At 44.3% G+C, this 16,925-nt stretch overlaps 1 protein-coding gene across 1 annotated transcript in view; it reads right to left on the bottom strand.

Moving 5' to 3' along the window:
• The window catches only part of LOC122929311 (LIM homeobox transcription factor 1-alpha-like), a 124,094-nt gene that overhangs the window by 15,107 nt on the left and 92,062 nt on the right, over positions 1–16,925 (bottom strand). The window contains exons 6-7 of the mRNA XM_044282830.1: positions 14,181–14,298; positions 13,508–13,660 (exon numbers count right to left, since the gene is read on the bottom strand). Of these exons, the coding sequence (XP_044138765.1) occupies positions 13,508–13,660; positions 14,181–14,298 (271 nt within the window). The remainder of the gene's footprint in view (positions 1–13,507; positions 13,661–14,180; positions 14,299–16,925) is intronic.

Here is a 16,925-nt window from a genome sequence, read left to right as displayed (position 1 = left end):
TTGCAGTGGTGGCTGACGTGAAGCCTCATTCTCTGCTATGACATGCAGACTAATTCTCTGCTGACATGAAGCCAGATTGTCTGTTACGGGACCTCTCTCCTCTGCCTGGGTGCTGGGCCTAAATTTATGAAAATGGACTCTTACAGTGGTGGGTGACGTGAAGCCTGATTCTCTGCTATGACATGAAGACTGATTCTCTGCTGACATGAAGCCAGATCCTCTGTTACGGGACCTCTCCTCTGCCTGGGTGCTGGGCCTAAATATCTGACAATGGACTGTTGCATTGGTGGCTGACGTGAAGCCTCATTCTCTGCTATGACATGCAGACTAATTCTCTGCTGACATGAAGCCAGATTGTCTGTTACGGGACCTCTCTCCTCTGCCTGGGTGCTGGGCCTAAATTTATGAAAATGGACTGTTGCAGTGGTGGGTGACGTGAAGCCTGATTCTCTGCTATGACATGAAGACTGATTCTCTGCTGACATGAAGCCAGATTGTCTGTTACGGGACCTCTCTCCTCTGCCTGGGTGCCGGGGCCTAAATATCTGAGAATGGACTGTTCCAGTGGTGGGTGACGGGAAGCCAGATTCTCTGCTATGGGACCTCTCTCCAATTGATTTTGGTTAATTTTTATTTATTTAATTTTTATTTTAATTCATTTCCCTATCACATTTGTTTGCAGGGGATTTACCTACATGTTGCTGCCTTTTGCAGCCCTCTAGCCCTTTCCTGGGCTGTTTTACAGCCGTTTTAGTGCCGAAAAGTTTGGGTCCCCATTGACTTCAATGGGGTTCGGGTTCGGGACGAAGTTCGGATCGGGTTCGGATCCCGAACCCGAACATTTTCGGGAAGTTCGGCCGAACTTCTCAAACCGAACATCCAGGTGTTCGCTCAACTCTACTTATACTGTCTCTATAGGGTGGTGATAATTGTGTCAACGGTGTCTCCTAACTAGGTATGGCTGGACTCCTGGCTCCTGGCTCACTTGCAATAAATGTGAGTGTAGTGATAGTAGGGGTAATAGAGGAATTTTGCAGCAGAATCTATGTCCAGACCTTTAGATGAAGTTCAAACGTTTCTTTACTGAAGATAACTTGTATCCAAGCAGTATACAGCTTTGGTATCTGGTCCCAGCAGGTTTTGGCAATCAGTGACAGGAATTAATCTTCTGCACTTTTCTATAACTTCTGCTTTGTGGGGACAGACTAGCTGAGGAGGAATGGCTTCTCCTAGGTCTCTAGACTTATCTCTCAGATGGTTTCTCAGGGGATGCTTTCTTTCTGGAGCTCTGGAGGTTGTAGTTTCTACTTATTTTCATCCAGCTTAGGCTGCAAGTGCTCAGACTGGGTATGTGATAAAGTCTCAGACCGAGACTTGGTCCTTGCTGTCTTCCCTATACAGGGGGTAACTTACTTGTTTTTCCCTCCCTTGCTGCAGGAAGACGGAATCCTCTACTTCTCTTCAGAAGGGGGGCAGAATAGAACAGGATTGTTCCACTATGAACGGCCATAACATTAAAACTATCTCTAGCAATGAAGCTGCCACCTGCTGGTATACCAGGAAAACGACTTTAACAATTGAATTTAACATAGGTTTGCATGCACATTTGTGAAGACATAAGCAAAATCACATCAGATGACAGTATAAAAGCTTTTAACAGATAGTAGCGGGGTAGAGGCGTGTAGTAACACAACTCTGGGGTGTTACACATCCCAAAAGGATCCCTCCCTCCCTGGAAAGCCCACAAACTAAACAGAAAAAGAGAATAAATTGACTTTTTGAAAAGTTCCCCCACCCACCCTTTTTGGTATTAAATAAAATGTATAATTAGCAACCGTATGGTACGTCTCAAAACAGGGGTAATTGCAGAGGCCTGGTTGTGATGGGCAACTGGGGCAGTAAATTAGGGTGTCCCTCCTCCTTCTGTGTTTGTTACACACCCGGCATCGTTTCTGAGGATATTTCTTGCTGGTAGTGACAGGAACGGGGTGAGGGAAGTGGCATTCTGAAAGCCTTAGAACATCCTCTGATTCAAAGGCTTTCCTAGGTGCCGGGGACTCAAACAAGAGACTCTCAACCACCTTCTCCTGGAAATCAAGGAAGTTGGGGGTTCCTTGGGACTTTTTAAATAAAACAAAACTATTATAGGTAGCAATCTAAATTAGGTAGATTGCTACCTTTTTTATACCAGACCCAGTTTTTTTTTGCTTCACCAGGTAGGGTTGAAGCACCTGGTCCGAGAGGTCTACACCTCTCATACATTTATTGTAATCTGTCACACAGACCGGTTTGTGTTTGTCCGCAGTAGCCCCCCACTCTCCCTAACTGCTACTGTGGTGTCTGCATGCACGGTGGTCAGCATGTGGACATCCTTCCTGACCTTCCACTTCACTGCAAGCAGCTGGTCACTTGCAAGGGAGAAGGATGCTCCTTTCTCCAAACGCTTGGACATCAGCGGTTGTGGGTATCCCACTCTGTTTTTGTGCACTGTCCCACAAGCCCCTGTGTTTGCAGCATGGAGGGACTTATAAAGGGGTATACTAGTGTAAAAATTATCGGTGTACATGTGGTACCCTTTGTGTAGGAATAGCGCCAATAGATCCCACACAATTTTTCCCGATGTCCCAATATTTTTGGGGCAGCCCGGGGGGTTAAGTTGGGAGTCTCTGCCCTCATAAACAAACAGACCAAAGGCTCAGAGATTGTTCAGTGCAGAGTTCTGCTTCCATCCCCAGACCCCATAGCCCTATGGTGGTAGAAGTCGCCACCTCATCTCATTCTCAACCCTTGTGTGGATGACTGGCTGGGGTAGGCCATCTCAGAAAACCTGTTCAGAATACACTTAGGGTACTTTCACACTAGCGTTTAAGTTTTCCGGTATTGAATTCCATCATAACGGCTCAATACTGGAAAAAAAAAACACTTCAGTTTTGTCCCCATTCATTGTCAATGGGGACAAAACTGAACGGAATTCTCCAAAATGCATTCCGTTCCGTTTAGTTGCGTTCCCCGTCCTGGGATGCGGATGCAAGACGGATCCGGCATTACCCCCAATGCAAGTCAATGGGAACGGATCAGTTTTCTCTGCCACAAAAGAAAACGGATCCGCCCCCCCATTGACTTTCAATAGAGTTAATGATGGATCCGTCTTGGCAATGTTACAGATATGTTAAAGATAATACAACTGGATCTGTTTATAACGGATGTAGATGGTTGTATTATCAGTAACGTAAGCATTTTTGCTGGACCCTGCCAGGTCCAGCAAAAATGCTAGTGTGAAAGTAGCCTTAGGGTACTTTCACACTAGCGTTTTTCTTTTCCGGCGCTGAGTTCCATCCTAGGGGCTCAAATCCGGAAAAGAATTGATCAGTTTTATCCCCATGCATTCTGAATGGAGAGCAATCCGTTCAGGATTCATCAGGATGTCTTCAGTTCAGTCTTTTTGACTGATCAGGCTTTTCAGAAAACTGTAGCCGTGACGCTTCAAATATGCAAAATCATAGGTCAACTTGTTGACATAGAAAAGTCTTATCTTACATCTTCAAAGAGGATTCAGTTCTTTTTATAAAGAAACCTCATTTTTATACTTTTTTCCAGAGTACCATTGCATGGTCTATAACAGTGATGGCTAACCTTGGCACTCCAGCTGTGGTGAAAGTACGACTCCTAGCATGCTCCATTTATTTCTATAGAGTTCTGGGAGCAGCCAAGCAAAGGGGGCATCTTGGGAGTTGTAGTTTTACCACAGCTGGAGTGCCAAGGTTAGCCATCACTGATCTATAAGATTCCTTATGCCAACTAAGCACTCTCCACAGAGAGAAATAGTACCCCTGACAAAGGCCTCTACACCAGTTAAGCAAGTTCTCTCTGCTCTGCACTGATAAGAGGCAATCACCTTTGACATAGACCATAACCTAGTGCATGTTTTTCTTGTGGCGTGCTGCACAATTTTGTTGCACGGGTGTAGGAAGCACATACCGCGGGATCTCATTAAAAAAAAAAAATTACCTTGCACCTTGACCTTTTAGCATGGTGCTTTTGAACAGCTTGAAGACTGAACCCTTTCCATTTCTCGGGGTCAGACAAAGCAGCCATCGTTCACCTTTTATTTTTGTTTGTATTATGAACTGTTTTCTGTATCTATCCAGCAGAATCTAAACTCAACTGTGGGAAATTGGAAGCCATGCTGTTTGGGGAGTGGGCCCTGACTTCCGCCACCCACTTCTCCTTTCAGATGGACTTCTTAAAGATCCCGATAGTCTGATTTGGGAAGAACGGACCAAGCTAAAGTCCTGGCAAGATTGCTTAGCCAAGGTCAATCAAAAGATCAGACTGTGGAGCCTCAGAATCTTGCTCAACATAATGAAATCCTGCCTGTGCGTACACTGCACAAGCCTGGCCCCCTCATTTCACTGTATACCAGACCAGGACTATCTTTTACTTCATCTGGGGCTCCAAAATGGACAGTCATGTACAAGGAGCCCTGCAAGGTAAAGGAGTTCTTGACATCCCCACTCTGCTGCAGGCAGATATTGTATGGGACTGTGTCCGCAGGAATATAACTACAAAGGAAAGCCGCTCAGAAGGCTAGTCCACGTTCCGCTTCCTTCTGCCTCTCTGGGACAAGTGGGATAGATCTGACCACTACAACAGGGACATCTGCTGGTACTATCAGGACCTTTCCAAGTTTGTAAGGGAACACCAGCTGGAGGGTCTCAAGCCCAACTTGTAAACATCAAAGACTGTTTACAAGCTCATCCAAGCTAAGGCTATGCCAGGGCTCCTTGCTGCCACTGCTGAGACAGTATGGAAGTACACAGCTTCTAGCAGGTTAACCAAGGGGCACAAAGACCAGGCATGTATGGTCATTCAGAGGGATCTGCCCATGAGAACTATCATGCATGCCTGAGGAGTGAGAACTGTGCAATACCAGGTAATGGTTCAGGTCATGAGGGGATTGGCCATGGACCCTACAGGAAATGTTTCTGGTGGGCCGATGCCCAGTGGGCAACTTAAACCCTGCTCTTAGCCATCAGCAAGGTACATAAAGACCTGATGCTCTCTGCATTCATTAATGTAGGAGCATCATGCACTTATACACTCCTGAATCCAATGATTTTGCCTTGCTTAGGATGATGATACAGCTTAATACTGTGGGGTAGGTGGCAGCATTTTGTGCTGCACTGTGGTATTTGGCTTCCCAGAGGCTGTATTATGTGCTGCACTGTGGTATTTAGTTATGCTGCAGTATTTAGTACTGCACTGTGGTATCTGGTCCTGCTAGGGCAGTATTTAGTGCTGCACTGTGGTATATGGTTCTGCTAGGGCAGTATTTAGTGCTGCACTATGGTATATGGTTCTGCTAGGGCAGTATTTAGTGCTGCACTGTGGTATATGGTTCTGCTAGGGCAGTATTTAGTGCTGCACTGTGGTATATGGTTCTGCTAGGGCAGTATTTTGTGCTGCACTGTGGTATTTGGTTCTGTTGGGGTTGTATTTTTTTGTGCGCTATGGTATTGCTGGCCACACCTACTTCTGTTGTCCTTCTATCAATTTGGACCTTCCTACAACATGAGCCCACTTTTAGTTTTTTTTTCAAGGATTACTTTAAGTACCCAGTTCGTCCCTGGCTTAGGTGCCCATATGCTGAGGAAAACACTTTTGCACCTATTCTGGGGGTGTCCATTTGTGCAAGCTCTGTTGGACACCTTGGAAGATGAACTCAAAGACTATGTTCCCAGGAGCAGCCTGAATCATACTGTGGTGCTTCATGGACTTTTCCATGGGACCAACCCTGGCATATCCAAGAAGCTTGGCACCTTATGAACCTTGTTAAGAATGCTTTATAGCTTGCCAAGAAATACCTAGGTATGAATTAGGAGAGTATAACCATCCAGGACTGCTGCAGACTGTCCGGATATTGATGAAGCAGTATTGAAACCCCTCTTCTTCCCTTCTCCCCTTGCTGTGTCTGTCTTGCAATAAACAATGGCTGATCTTAGGGAGACCAGCTACAGAAAACACTGTGGAGTCTCATTTAAGAGTCTTGACACAGCAATCCAAAGTGCAAAGCTCCCCGAGTAACAGTAATATGCAAAATAGTTGTGGAGCCCAGTTATGGGTCTTCAACACAGTGAAAGCCAGATATCCCTCAAAGGAAGGAAAACCGAGCAAAGGGGTGTCCCCATTACAGAGATCACCTTATCCACCATATTAAGTGGCCCCTATGTCACGATCCCGCTCTTTTACAAGCTTTGAGGATGTGACGTGGAAGACCTAAGCCATCCACAGACAGCTGTTTCGGGGTGTTGCCCCTCATCAGTGTGGAGTAGTATTCTGGCTAACCGGGAGCAATGCGTTAGAGACTACTCAAACAAAACAATGGCTGATCTTAGGGAGACAAGCTACAGAAAACACTGTGGAGCCTCATTTAAGAGTCTCGACACAGCAATCCAAAGTGCAAAGCTCCCTGGTCTTCCCCGTCACATCCATAAAGCTTGTAAAAGAGCGGGATCTTGACATAGGGGCCACTTAATATGGTGGATTTGATGATCTCTGTAATAGGGACACCCCTTTGCTCGGTTTTCCTTCCTTTGAGGGATATCTGGCTTTCACTGTGTTGAAGACCCATAACTGGGGCTCCACAATTATTTTGTCTTACAATAAGGCATTGGGTCTGTGATCTGTCCCCCCATCATCTGTCTCATTTCTGATGCTTATTGATTGATATGTGATGCTTTAGTGTCACTGAATGTCAGTGTGGTACAGTGTGTAATGTATGACATAGGATCAGCGCCTGCGCTGTACATTTTACTCCTGCACTACAAAAAATGCATGAAGTATTTATAGCACAGGGTTCCATCCTGGGCTATGTCCCAGCTTACAATATATTTGTGTTCTAATGAAGGATTGTGAATAGTGTTGAGCGAAGTGAAGCATTCAAACTGGAATTTGGTCTGAAGTTAAGTAAATCTTTGATTCACAGCGAATCCGAATTTCCTCGTGCTTCGTTGTAACAAATCAGGTTTTTCTAAAATTGCAGCTACACAAGTTAGGGCCCTTTCTTCAATCCTATAATATTGTGGTGCCCTCAGATGGATAATCTGCCAACCACAAAGAACAAAAAACTTCTAAAATGTGTTTCCTTGACAGGAAGGGTCACCCTTTCACTCTGGATTTCCTGTCCACATCACGGAACAATGCGTTTCTGTACATCTTTCCTCTGATTCCACTGATACCCAAAGTCCTGCAGAAGATCAGACAGGGGAAAACAGTGGTCATTGTGATTGCTCTATTTTGGCCCAAAAGGACATGATTTCTGTATTTGTTAGAGCTTTTGAAGGGAAATCATCAGCCAAACAAGAATCTACTAGTTAATAAGGTGTTCCATCACCTAAATCCATTCCAACTTCATCTTTCTGTTTGAAGTTTGACAAGCGAAATGTAGTCTCATTTGGATATTTCAAGTCAAATGAGTGAAGCTTTTCTAGCAGCCAGAAGGACATCTACATTAACCCCTTAGTGACCACCCATACGTGTTTTTACGGCGGTCACTAAGGGGCCTTAGGCTGGGCCGCCGCGTTTTTACGGCGGCCCGGTCTAAGCGCTGCACGGCTTCCCCGTGCAGCGGGGAGCGCGGACCCGGCTCTCACATGAGAGCCGAGGCCCTGCTCTAACAGCCCGGACTGGCAGGAGTGCCGATCCGGGCTGTTTAACCCTTTACATGCTGGGTGCAATGGCACCCACTGCATGTAAAGTGGTGACAAAGGGAGCGGACTCCCTCTGTCTCCCATCAGCACCCCGAAAATAAGATCGCGGGGTGCTGATATGTTCGGAAGCTTACCTTGCTTCCGATCAGGGCCCCGAGCCTGTGTTCAGTTCTCTCCAGCAGGCTGTGCCTCTCTGGCACAGCCTGCTGGTCAATGTTTTAAATGCATTGCTATTGAAATGTAATGCATTTATAGAGATATTACATTTTAAAAGCAATCAAAATACTGTATATTATAGTCCCCTTGTGGGACTTTTAAGTAGTAAATTTTTTTTTAAAAAAATACACATTTATTAAATAAAAAAATTCCATAAAATAAAAAAATATGCTTTTTTTTCCATTGAAAATACGCTTTTCAATGAAAAAAATAGCAAAAAGAAAATATCCCCCATATGTTTGGTATTGCCGCGTCCGTAACGACCCGGACTACATAAATATTGCATTAATTATCCACTGTGGTGAATGCCGTAAAAAAAAAAAAAAGACAGAATTTCTAATTTATTCTTAGTTTCCACCGAAAAAAACGTAATATCAAGCGATCAAAAAGCGCCATTTATTCCAAAATGATACCAATGAAAAATACAAGTTGTCCCTCAAAAATCAAGCCCTCACACAACTCCATAGAAAAAGAAAAAAAAAGTTATGGGTCTTTTTGGTTAATAAAAAGGGGTTTTATTGGAAAAAAAAGTAGTATAACGTGAAATAAATTATAAGTATTTAGTATCACTGTAATCGTACTGACCCAGAGAATAAAGAAATTATGTTATTTGTACCGAAAAATGAACGCCGTAAAATTTATAATGTATAAACGCAGTGGCAGTATTGCTATTTTTCCCCATCTCCCTCCCAGAAAGAGTTAATAAAAGTTAATCAGAAAGTTATGTGTACCCCAAAATGGTGCCATTAAAAACTACAACTTGTCCCGTAAAAAAACAAGCCCTCATAAAGCTATATAGATGAAAAAATAAAAAAGTTATAGCTCTTGGAACGAGACCATGAAAAAAGGAAGAAAAACGCTTGGTCATAAAGGCCCAAACAGGCTTGGTCACTAAGGGGTTAAAAGCATATGGCAGGTATAAAACCAACATTTTTTGGGCTACTGCATTGTCTCAGGCCCTCCAGCTCCTTCAAGAAGGATTTTAAAAAGAAATGGGACACATTTAAAGGTGTTTCTCATTTCAACATTTATGGCATATTACTGGGAAATAATCTCTCCCACAGCACATGCACAGCGTCATCTCCATTCATTGCTATAGGACTTCCGAAAACAGCAGAGTGAAAGTACTCAGCTCTTAATGAAAGTCCTATAGCAGTTAATAGAGAGAAAGCCTTGCAAGCCCAGCTACCTCTCCATTCACCGCTATAGGTCTGGCGGAAATAGCTGAGCCAGCAAAATGCAATAGAAGTGAATAAATGAAATGAATGATGGTTGCGCATGAGCAACTGCTCACCCTTCCTTTCGGAGGGCCCCATTCTGGAGATAGGAGCAGGCCCCAGAGGTGGGACCTGAACCTGTATGACATGCTAGCAATGTGCCATAAATGTTGAGCTGAGGCAACCCATTTGAAGTTCAGTTATGAGCTATCTCTAATATCATGCCAGGAAAAGTCTAATTTGTTCCTAAGGTCAGAAGGTTCTTATAAGCTGTTGTAATGTTCTGGAAAAGGGGTACTTTGAAGTCTGAACATTTGTGAGCAATTGCTTGTTTCCCCTACGCAAAGTCATCAACGCCTTACTTTATTTCACTTTAAAGGGTTAAATTGCATTCACTTATACTGTTTAATACAGTGTTGTTATATATATAACGTATAATGTAAATGAATACTGAGGGACTTTTGGGACTTTCTAAACTAATAATTAGAAGTTGGTAATTTTCCACAGCTACCATAGGGTTTGAAGACTAGCATGTTTTGGAGGGAAAAGCCAGACTTGTTTACCACCAAAACCAGACAGGTTGACCTTTTGAATGCCAGGTGCTGCTATGCTATTAGAATATGTCTGAAAACCAGTTTTTGTCTGGACTGCTGTGTCATTGCCATTGAGTATCATTGAAGCTTTAAAGGGAGTCTGTCACCAGCATTTCACTTTTTTAACCCTTCCCACAGCTCCCTAGCATGCTTACAGTTAATAAAAACGTTACCTTTGGCATCAATCCTGGACTTATAGAACCATCAAAAACGATCTTTATAAGATATGCAAATGAGGGCTCGCAAGTGCCCAGGGGCGGCGTTACTCTCTTAGGTGCCCTGCTTGCTCAGCCTTTTCATTGCGTCCCCCCCGCCCCTTCCTACCCTCTGTCCGCCCATCCTTTCCCTCTGACCGCCTTTCTACTAACTTGTTATTCTGCCGCGCCTGCACACTCATTCCTTTTGCCGGCGCATGCGCACTGCGATGCCCATTCCTTGCATCACAGTAATTAATGCGCATGCACTGATGGACCGCATCCTTTGTTGTGTTTTCGCGTCGTTAGCTCTAAATGTAAGACAGCTTCCTTGCTGTCTTACATTTAGACCTTTTTCTACGCCTAAAATTGGCATAGAAAATGGCAAATGAGATGGGCCTGCTGGCCTGTCTCCTTCCCCGCCACACCCACTTTTCTAGACCTGCATGAGCAGGGAGAAGTCACAGATTGCGGCTCAAGTAAATAACAAATTTTGGTATATTTCAGCTTGATAAATGACCCCCATTATTTCCAGGGGATATTCACATACTGAGTAGGAACCACTGATTTACCCTATGATCCAGCTCTGCTTTATCCCTTGGTGTTCATTTTCTCAACATGGTGATTCCTACCGGATCACCTTCTTTCACCTTAGTTTGGGCCTGTGTCAGACTGAGGACATATATATAGTCCAATACCCGAATGCCCCTTTAGTGTTTAAGTCGGTGGAGTGGGACACTCATTGGTATTCCATGTCCACCCTCTGACCTGAGGTGGGTGCCACTGACAGTGGACAGCGACATCTTCCTAGGAGAGCACGGATCAGTTGGTTATATATATATTTATAGTGACTGACACATTAGACCCTATTATTTTATTTCTTTTATTTAGTGATGAGCGCAGTTATCAAAAATTCGAGTTGGCTGCTTCGCCGAATTTCACAAAGAAATTCGATTCGTTATGAATTACTTTGCTGAACGCGGCATCTGAGGGGTTCAATGATAGAGGGCGGTGTGATTCATGGCAAAGTAATTCATAACGAATCGAATTTCTTTGTGCGAATTTCTTTGTACCCCTGAAAGGCCTAAATTTGAATGTCAGATGCCGCGTTCATCGCTGTTCGCGGCATCTGACATTCAAATTTAGGCCTTTCAGGGGTTAAGCAGGGTAAAAAATAAATTCATATCTTATCCATTTGCTCACAGGGAGGCCGTCGCTGCCATCTTCATTGAAGAAACCACATGAAATTGCGAGTCACCACGCGCAAAATTTTGTGCGGTTTCTTCAATCAAGATGGCCGCGATGGCCTCTCCACAAGCAAATAGAAGAAGGTGAGTATGTTTTGTTTTTTACCGCCATTTCAGCAAAAATAGATTCGTTACCACGAATTGCAAGGAAAATCGGAGTCATGGCGAATCAAATTTTTCCTGAAATTCAGATCAAAAACAATTTGTTAGCCTTCAATTCGCTCATCTTTACTCCTAATGATCGCTCCCCAGACAAAACCAGCCATTATAACTAATTTTCATTTTTAAAGGGGTTTTTGCGGTTTGTTTAAACTGATGATCTACCATCTGGATAGATCATCAGCATCTAATCGGTGGGGGTCCGACGCCCGAGACCCCTGCCAATCAGCTGTTTGAGAAGGCAGCGGCGCTCCAGTATTGCCGCGGCCTTCTCATTGTTTACCGCAGGCCCAGTGACGTCACGACTAGTATCAACTGGCCTGGGTGGGGCTAAGCTCTGTTTACTTGAATGGAGCTTAGCCCCGCCCAGGCCACTAATACTAGTTGTGACGTCATTGGGCCTGTGGTAAACAGTGAGAAGGCCGTGGCGTTCGTGGAGCGCCGCTGCCTTCTCAAACAGCTGATCAGCGGGGGCGCCGATCAGATGCTGATGATCTATCCAGAGGATAGATCATCAGTTTAAACAAACTGCAGAACCCCTTTAAGTATTTTCATTTTCTTAATTCCCGGGAAAAACCCTTTAATGTGGGTGTCTATATAAATATATCACTTTGGCACATTTGATTGCTTAAGGAAGGCCTCATTGTGTTGGGCTGAAACGTTGAAGTTGGGGTGAATGAGGCAGATCCGCCACCCTTTCACCTGGGTTTGAAGTGCTGCCTCATTTATTACCTGCCAAGGAGGTGGTGATGGTGAACTCACTAAAAGAGTTCAAGAGGGGCCTGGATGTTTGTGGCGATACCATATATGTGTGTGTGTGGTGGGGTTTTTGCCCCTTTTACAAAACATTTTTGTAGAAAAGTATTATTTTATTTTTTTGCTTTTCTATTATAATGTATTGGAATAGCTTGTATAAAAATGCATTATGGCCTTTCATTGTAAAAGAAAAAGCCTGTATTAGGCACAGTCTAATAGGCATATAGTCATGGCAGGCCTGGGGGGCCTTTGTTAGCCTCCTGGCTGCCATGGCAATCTATTGCACTCTTCAATTACGTCCATGGTGGTGGCAATGTGGACAGAATCACTGCAGCATTTAAGAAGCTAAATGGACAGGATCTGAGTTATTTGCCAGTGTAGAGCGCCCGCTAATCCATGTGGGCACATCTCCTGTGCCCCTATGATCACCATGACGTAAAGTTAAGTAAATTATCCTGCACAGTGAATGTCATAAAAAAATGAATATCGGAATTAATGTTTTTTTCCATTCTCTCCCAAAAATTGTTAAAGAAAATTTTCAGTGCATTGTATGTACTCCAAAATGGAGCCATTGAGACATATAAATTGTCCCACATCTACAAGCCCTCATATGGCTATTTTTATAGAAAAAAGTTATGGCTCTTAGGCCTCATGCACCTGACTGTATTTTGTATCCTTGTCCGATCTGCATTTTTCATGGCTCACACACAGACCTATCCATATGTGTCCGAATCCAGATATCCGTTCAGCAAATTATTATAGAACGTGTCCTATTCTTGTCCGTGTTGTCAGTCATTTCTAGTGATGGGAGTGAGAAAAATGGAGAATGCACGCAGAAGGTATCCGTATTTTGTGGTTCCGTGGTTGCAGACCACAACACGGACACGGTAGTGTACCTGAGGTCTTAGGGCTCATGCACATGACCATTAGAAGTTTTGCGGTCTGTAAATGGATACCAGCCATATTTCCGTATTTTGCAGAATGGAACAGCTGGCCCCTAATAGAACAGTCCTATCCTTGTCCGTAATGGAAACACGGGCACGGAATGCACACGGAGTAGTTTCCATTTTTTGAGGCCCCATTGAAGTGTATGGTTCTGCATACAGCCGCAAAAAAAAAATGCGTTTGCGTGCATGAGCCCTCAGAAGCACAGTGATGAAAAGAAAACAATATCACTACATCCATTCCTGTCTAAAGGACTAATGGAGGTAGCCGAGCACTATAGCTGAGACAGTGAATGGAACAGTGGTCACACATGCGCACCTCTGCTCCATTCACACAGGGGGCTCAGGAACCCCTTTTCTTGTAATTAGTGAAGGTCCCAGTGGTTCACCTCCCAGCAATTTATTATCTATTCTTTGGATAAGTGATAAATGGAAACCCTGTTAATCTAAACGCATATTCAGCTGTAGTTACCATATGGATGTAAATGGTCCCCGGGCAGTTGAGGAGGAGTAAGACTCTGCCGGTACAGATCTGTGTTGTAGACACTCTGATCCAATGCGAGGAGTGCCTGCTGTTGTAGCCTGGAATATGGCACCATAACACCTTCCAGTCCACTGCTGCCATCTAAAGGATTAAAAAGAATACAAATAAAAAGTTTCAAACTAAATTCTATGGGCAACACCATGTTCATTGTTATTTAAAGTGTATCTAAACTTTCACTTTATTAAAACCTATTGTACATGTTATAAAAAGCATATTTGTAATAAACTAATCTTTTTTTTTTTTTACTTTTGTAGTGCCATATCTCACTTTACAATACGTACACCTGTACACCGCCGTGTACTAGAGTACTGATTCCCCAGCAGCGCTGTACAGGCAGGGGCATACATTTCGGCTCCTGCCTGTACCAGCGCTGCCCTTCTCAGGTCTGACATAGAGGTGTCTAGAGGTTATTGACCTATCACCCAATCCTGGTGAAATCTTTACAATTTGAAGCTTTAACTTGTGGGCAAAGGCAGGAGAGCCATTTCCTGTGGACACCTTTCTACAGTATAGTTGGTCTAAGAGGATCGCCTTAGATGCTGGTTATATGACTGTCATATGAGAAGGTGTGCTTAGCATGTTTGCACCATAAAATACTCACCTTCACTGTCATCATTACTCTGTCTACTACTTCCACGGTTCCCACAGGCAGAGCCCAAGCGTTGTGTTGCCAACTGCTCGTGGTCTTGTTGCTGTTGCCTTCGGGCAATTTTCTTCATCTAGAGAACATAGGTCTGTTAGGATTGCTAAAAGTATTTGGGGTATTTTAATGTCATGGTACCAGTATTAACCAACTCAAAGTCACTAGAACCAAGGCAAGATAAAATATTTAACACATGAGGTTTCAACATGAGTTTGAGGCATCTTTAATTTTTTGCAGTTACATATAATCTGCTTCTATGGAAAACTGCAGATATAAACACTTCACATGGATATTTTATTTATTGGAGTCAATGGGGAAAAACAGATAAAACTGTGGTGAATCGGCCATCATTGCAAAAACTGCGCAGCTATAAACCACAATGTGTGCATTTAGACACTACTCTACAATGTAACATCTGGTCACTGTGGTGAAATATGGCAGCGGCCAAAGCAAAATACAAACAGTGGGGCAAATTTATGAAAGAAAAATTCCATTTTTCATGTATAGTACCGCTTTTATCCAGAATAATCCTAAATTCTATTGTTTGCATGTGTAATAGTGTGCTGCCATATGTATTTTGTTTGCTGTCTGCATGCTAGCTTTATGGATGTGCACCTGTAATTTTGGATATGCCAGTCTACATTTTCTTGCAGTATGTTTGGAAGGTAGCTCCCTCCTTTAGATTGAGCACTTCAGGGTTTCTGAGCAGAGTATAAATATAGCTGGTTTCTACACCACCCTGAACATTGTAGGCTTAGGTTAGGCCCAGGAGAGGCAGTTCTGTTAGTGTTAGATACCCATCTGCAGAAGCCACCTTGACACTGGCAGATGGGCCCAACACACGTTTGATCAAAAATGTGCACAAAGAGCTTCCATCTTTCGCGTATAGTCGGTATAGTACCACTGTAATCCAAAATAATCCCTACCCCCTAGTTCTATTGTTTGCATGTGTAATGGTGTGCTGCCATACGTTTTTTGTTTGCTGTCTGCATGCTAGCTTTATGGATGTGCACCTGTGACTTTGTGCTAGTCTAAATTTTCTTGTAGTGTGGTTGCTAATGTATGACAGCCTGGAGCCTTGTGAAGGCTCCCAGGCTTGTCATAGTAAGATGCCTGTTAAGCTCTGCCAGTAGCAGAGCTTAATTGGAAGCCTGTAAAAAGACTGCATAGATTGATACTCTATTGCAGTCTATTGTGCAAGCGATCAGAGGATCACATGTTCATGTCACCTAAGGGGTCTAAAAAATACAGTAGAAATACTTTTAAAAGTATAAAAAAATGAAAAATATAAAAAATTCATATAAGGCCTCATGCACACGACAGTTTTTTTTCACGGTCCGCAAAAACGGGGTCCGTGGGTCCGTGATCCGTGACCGTTTTTTCGTCCGTGGGTCTTCCTTGATTTTTGGAGGATCCACGGACATGAAAAAAAAAGTCGTTTTGGTGTCCGCCTGGCCGTGCGGAGCCAAACGGATCCGTCCTGAATTACAATGCAAGTCAATGGGGACGGATCCGTTTGATGTTGACACAATATGGTGCCATTTCAAATGGATCCGTCCCCATTGACTTTCAATGTAAAGTCTGGAGTTCTTTTATACCATCGGATTGGAGTTTTCTCCAATCCGATGGTATATTTTAACTTGAAGCGTCCCCATCACCATGGGAACGCCTCTATGTTAGAATATACTGTCGGATATGAGCTACTTTGTGAACCTCAGATCCGACAGTATATTCTAACACAGAGGCGTTCCCATGGTGATGGGGACGCTTCAGGTTAGAATACACTACAAACTTTGTACAAGACTGCCCCCTGCTGCCTGGCAGCACCCGATCTCTTACAGGGGGATATGATAGCACAATTAACCCCTTCAGGTGCGGCACCTAAAGGGGTTAATTGTACTATCATATTCCCCTGTAAGAGATCAGGGCTGCCAGGCAGCAGGGGGCAGACCCCCCCCTCCCCAGTTTGAATATCGTTGGTGGCACAGTGTGCACCCCCCATCGGGCCCCCCCTTCCTCCCTCTAATGTTAGAAATCGTTGGTGGCACAGTGTGCGCCCACCATCGCCCCCCCTCCCTCCCTCTATTGTAATAAATCGTTGGTGGCACAGTGTGCGCCCACCATCGCCCCCCCCTCCCTCTATTGTATTAAATCGTTGGTGGCACAGTGTGCCAACCACCATCGGCCCCCCCCCTCCTCTATAGCAGTAACAACATTGGTGGCAGTGTGCGGTCTCCCATTCCCCCCCCCCCCCCATCATTGGTGGCAGCGGAGTTCCGATCGGAGTCCCAGTTTAATCGCTGGGGCTCCGATCGGTAACCATGGCAACCAGGACGCTACTGCAGTCCTGGTTGCCATGGTTACTTAGCAATAGTACAACAGTAGAAGATTCATACTTACCTGCTTGCTGCTGCGATGTCTGTGACCGGCCGGGAGCTCCTCCTACTGGTAAGTGAAAGGTCTGTGCGGCGCATTGCTAAAGAACTGTCACTTACCAGTAGGAGGAGCTCCCGGCCGTTCACAGACATCGCAGCAGCAAGCAGGTAAGTATGAATCTTATAATGTTGTACTATTGTTAAGTAACCATGGCAACCAGGGCTGCAGTAGCTTCCTGGTTGCCATGGTTACCGATCAGAGCCCCAGCGATTAAACTGGGACTCCGATCGGAACTCCGCTGCCACCAATGATGGGGGGGGGAATGGG

Source organism: Bufo gargarizans, chromosome 2, assembly GCF_014858855.1.
Source record: "Bufo gargarizans isolate SCDJY-AF-19 chromosome 2, ASM1485885v1, whole genome shotgun sequence".
NCBI lineage: Eukaryota > Metazoa > Chordata > Amphibia > Anura > Bufonidae > Bufo > Bufo gargarizans.
The sequence above is the reverse complement of the archived record's forward strand: the minus strand, read 5'-3'. Positions and strand labels throughout refer to the sequence as shown.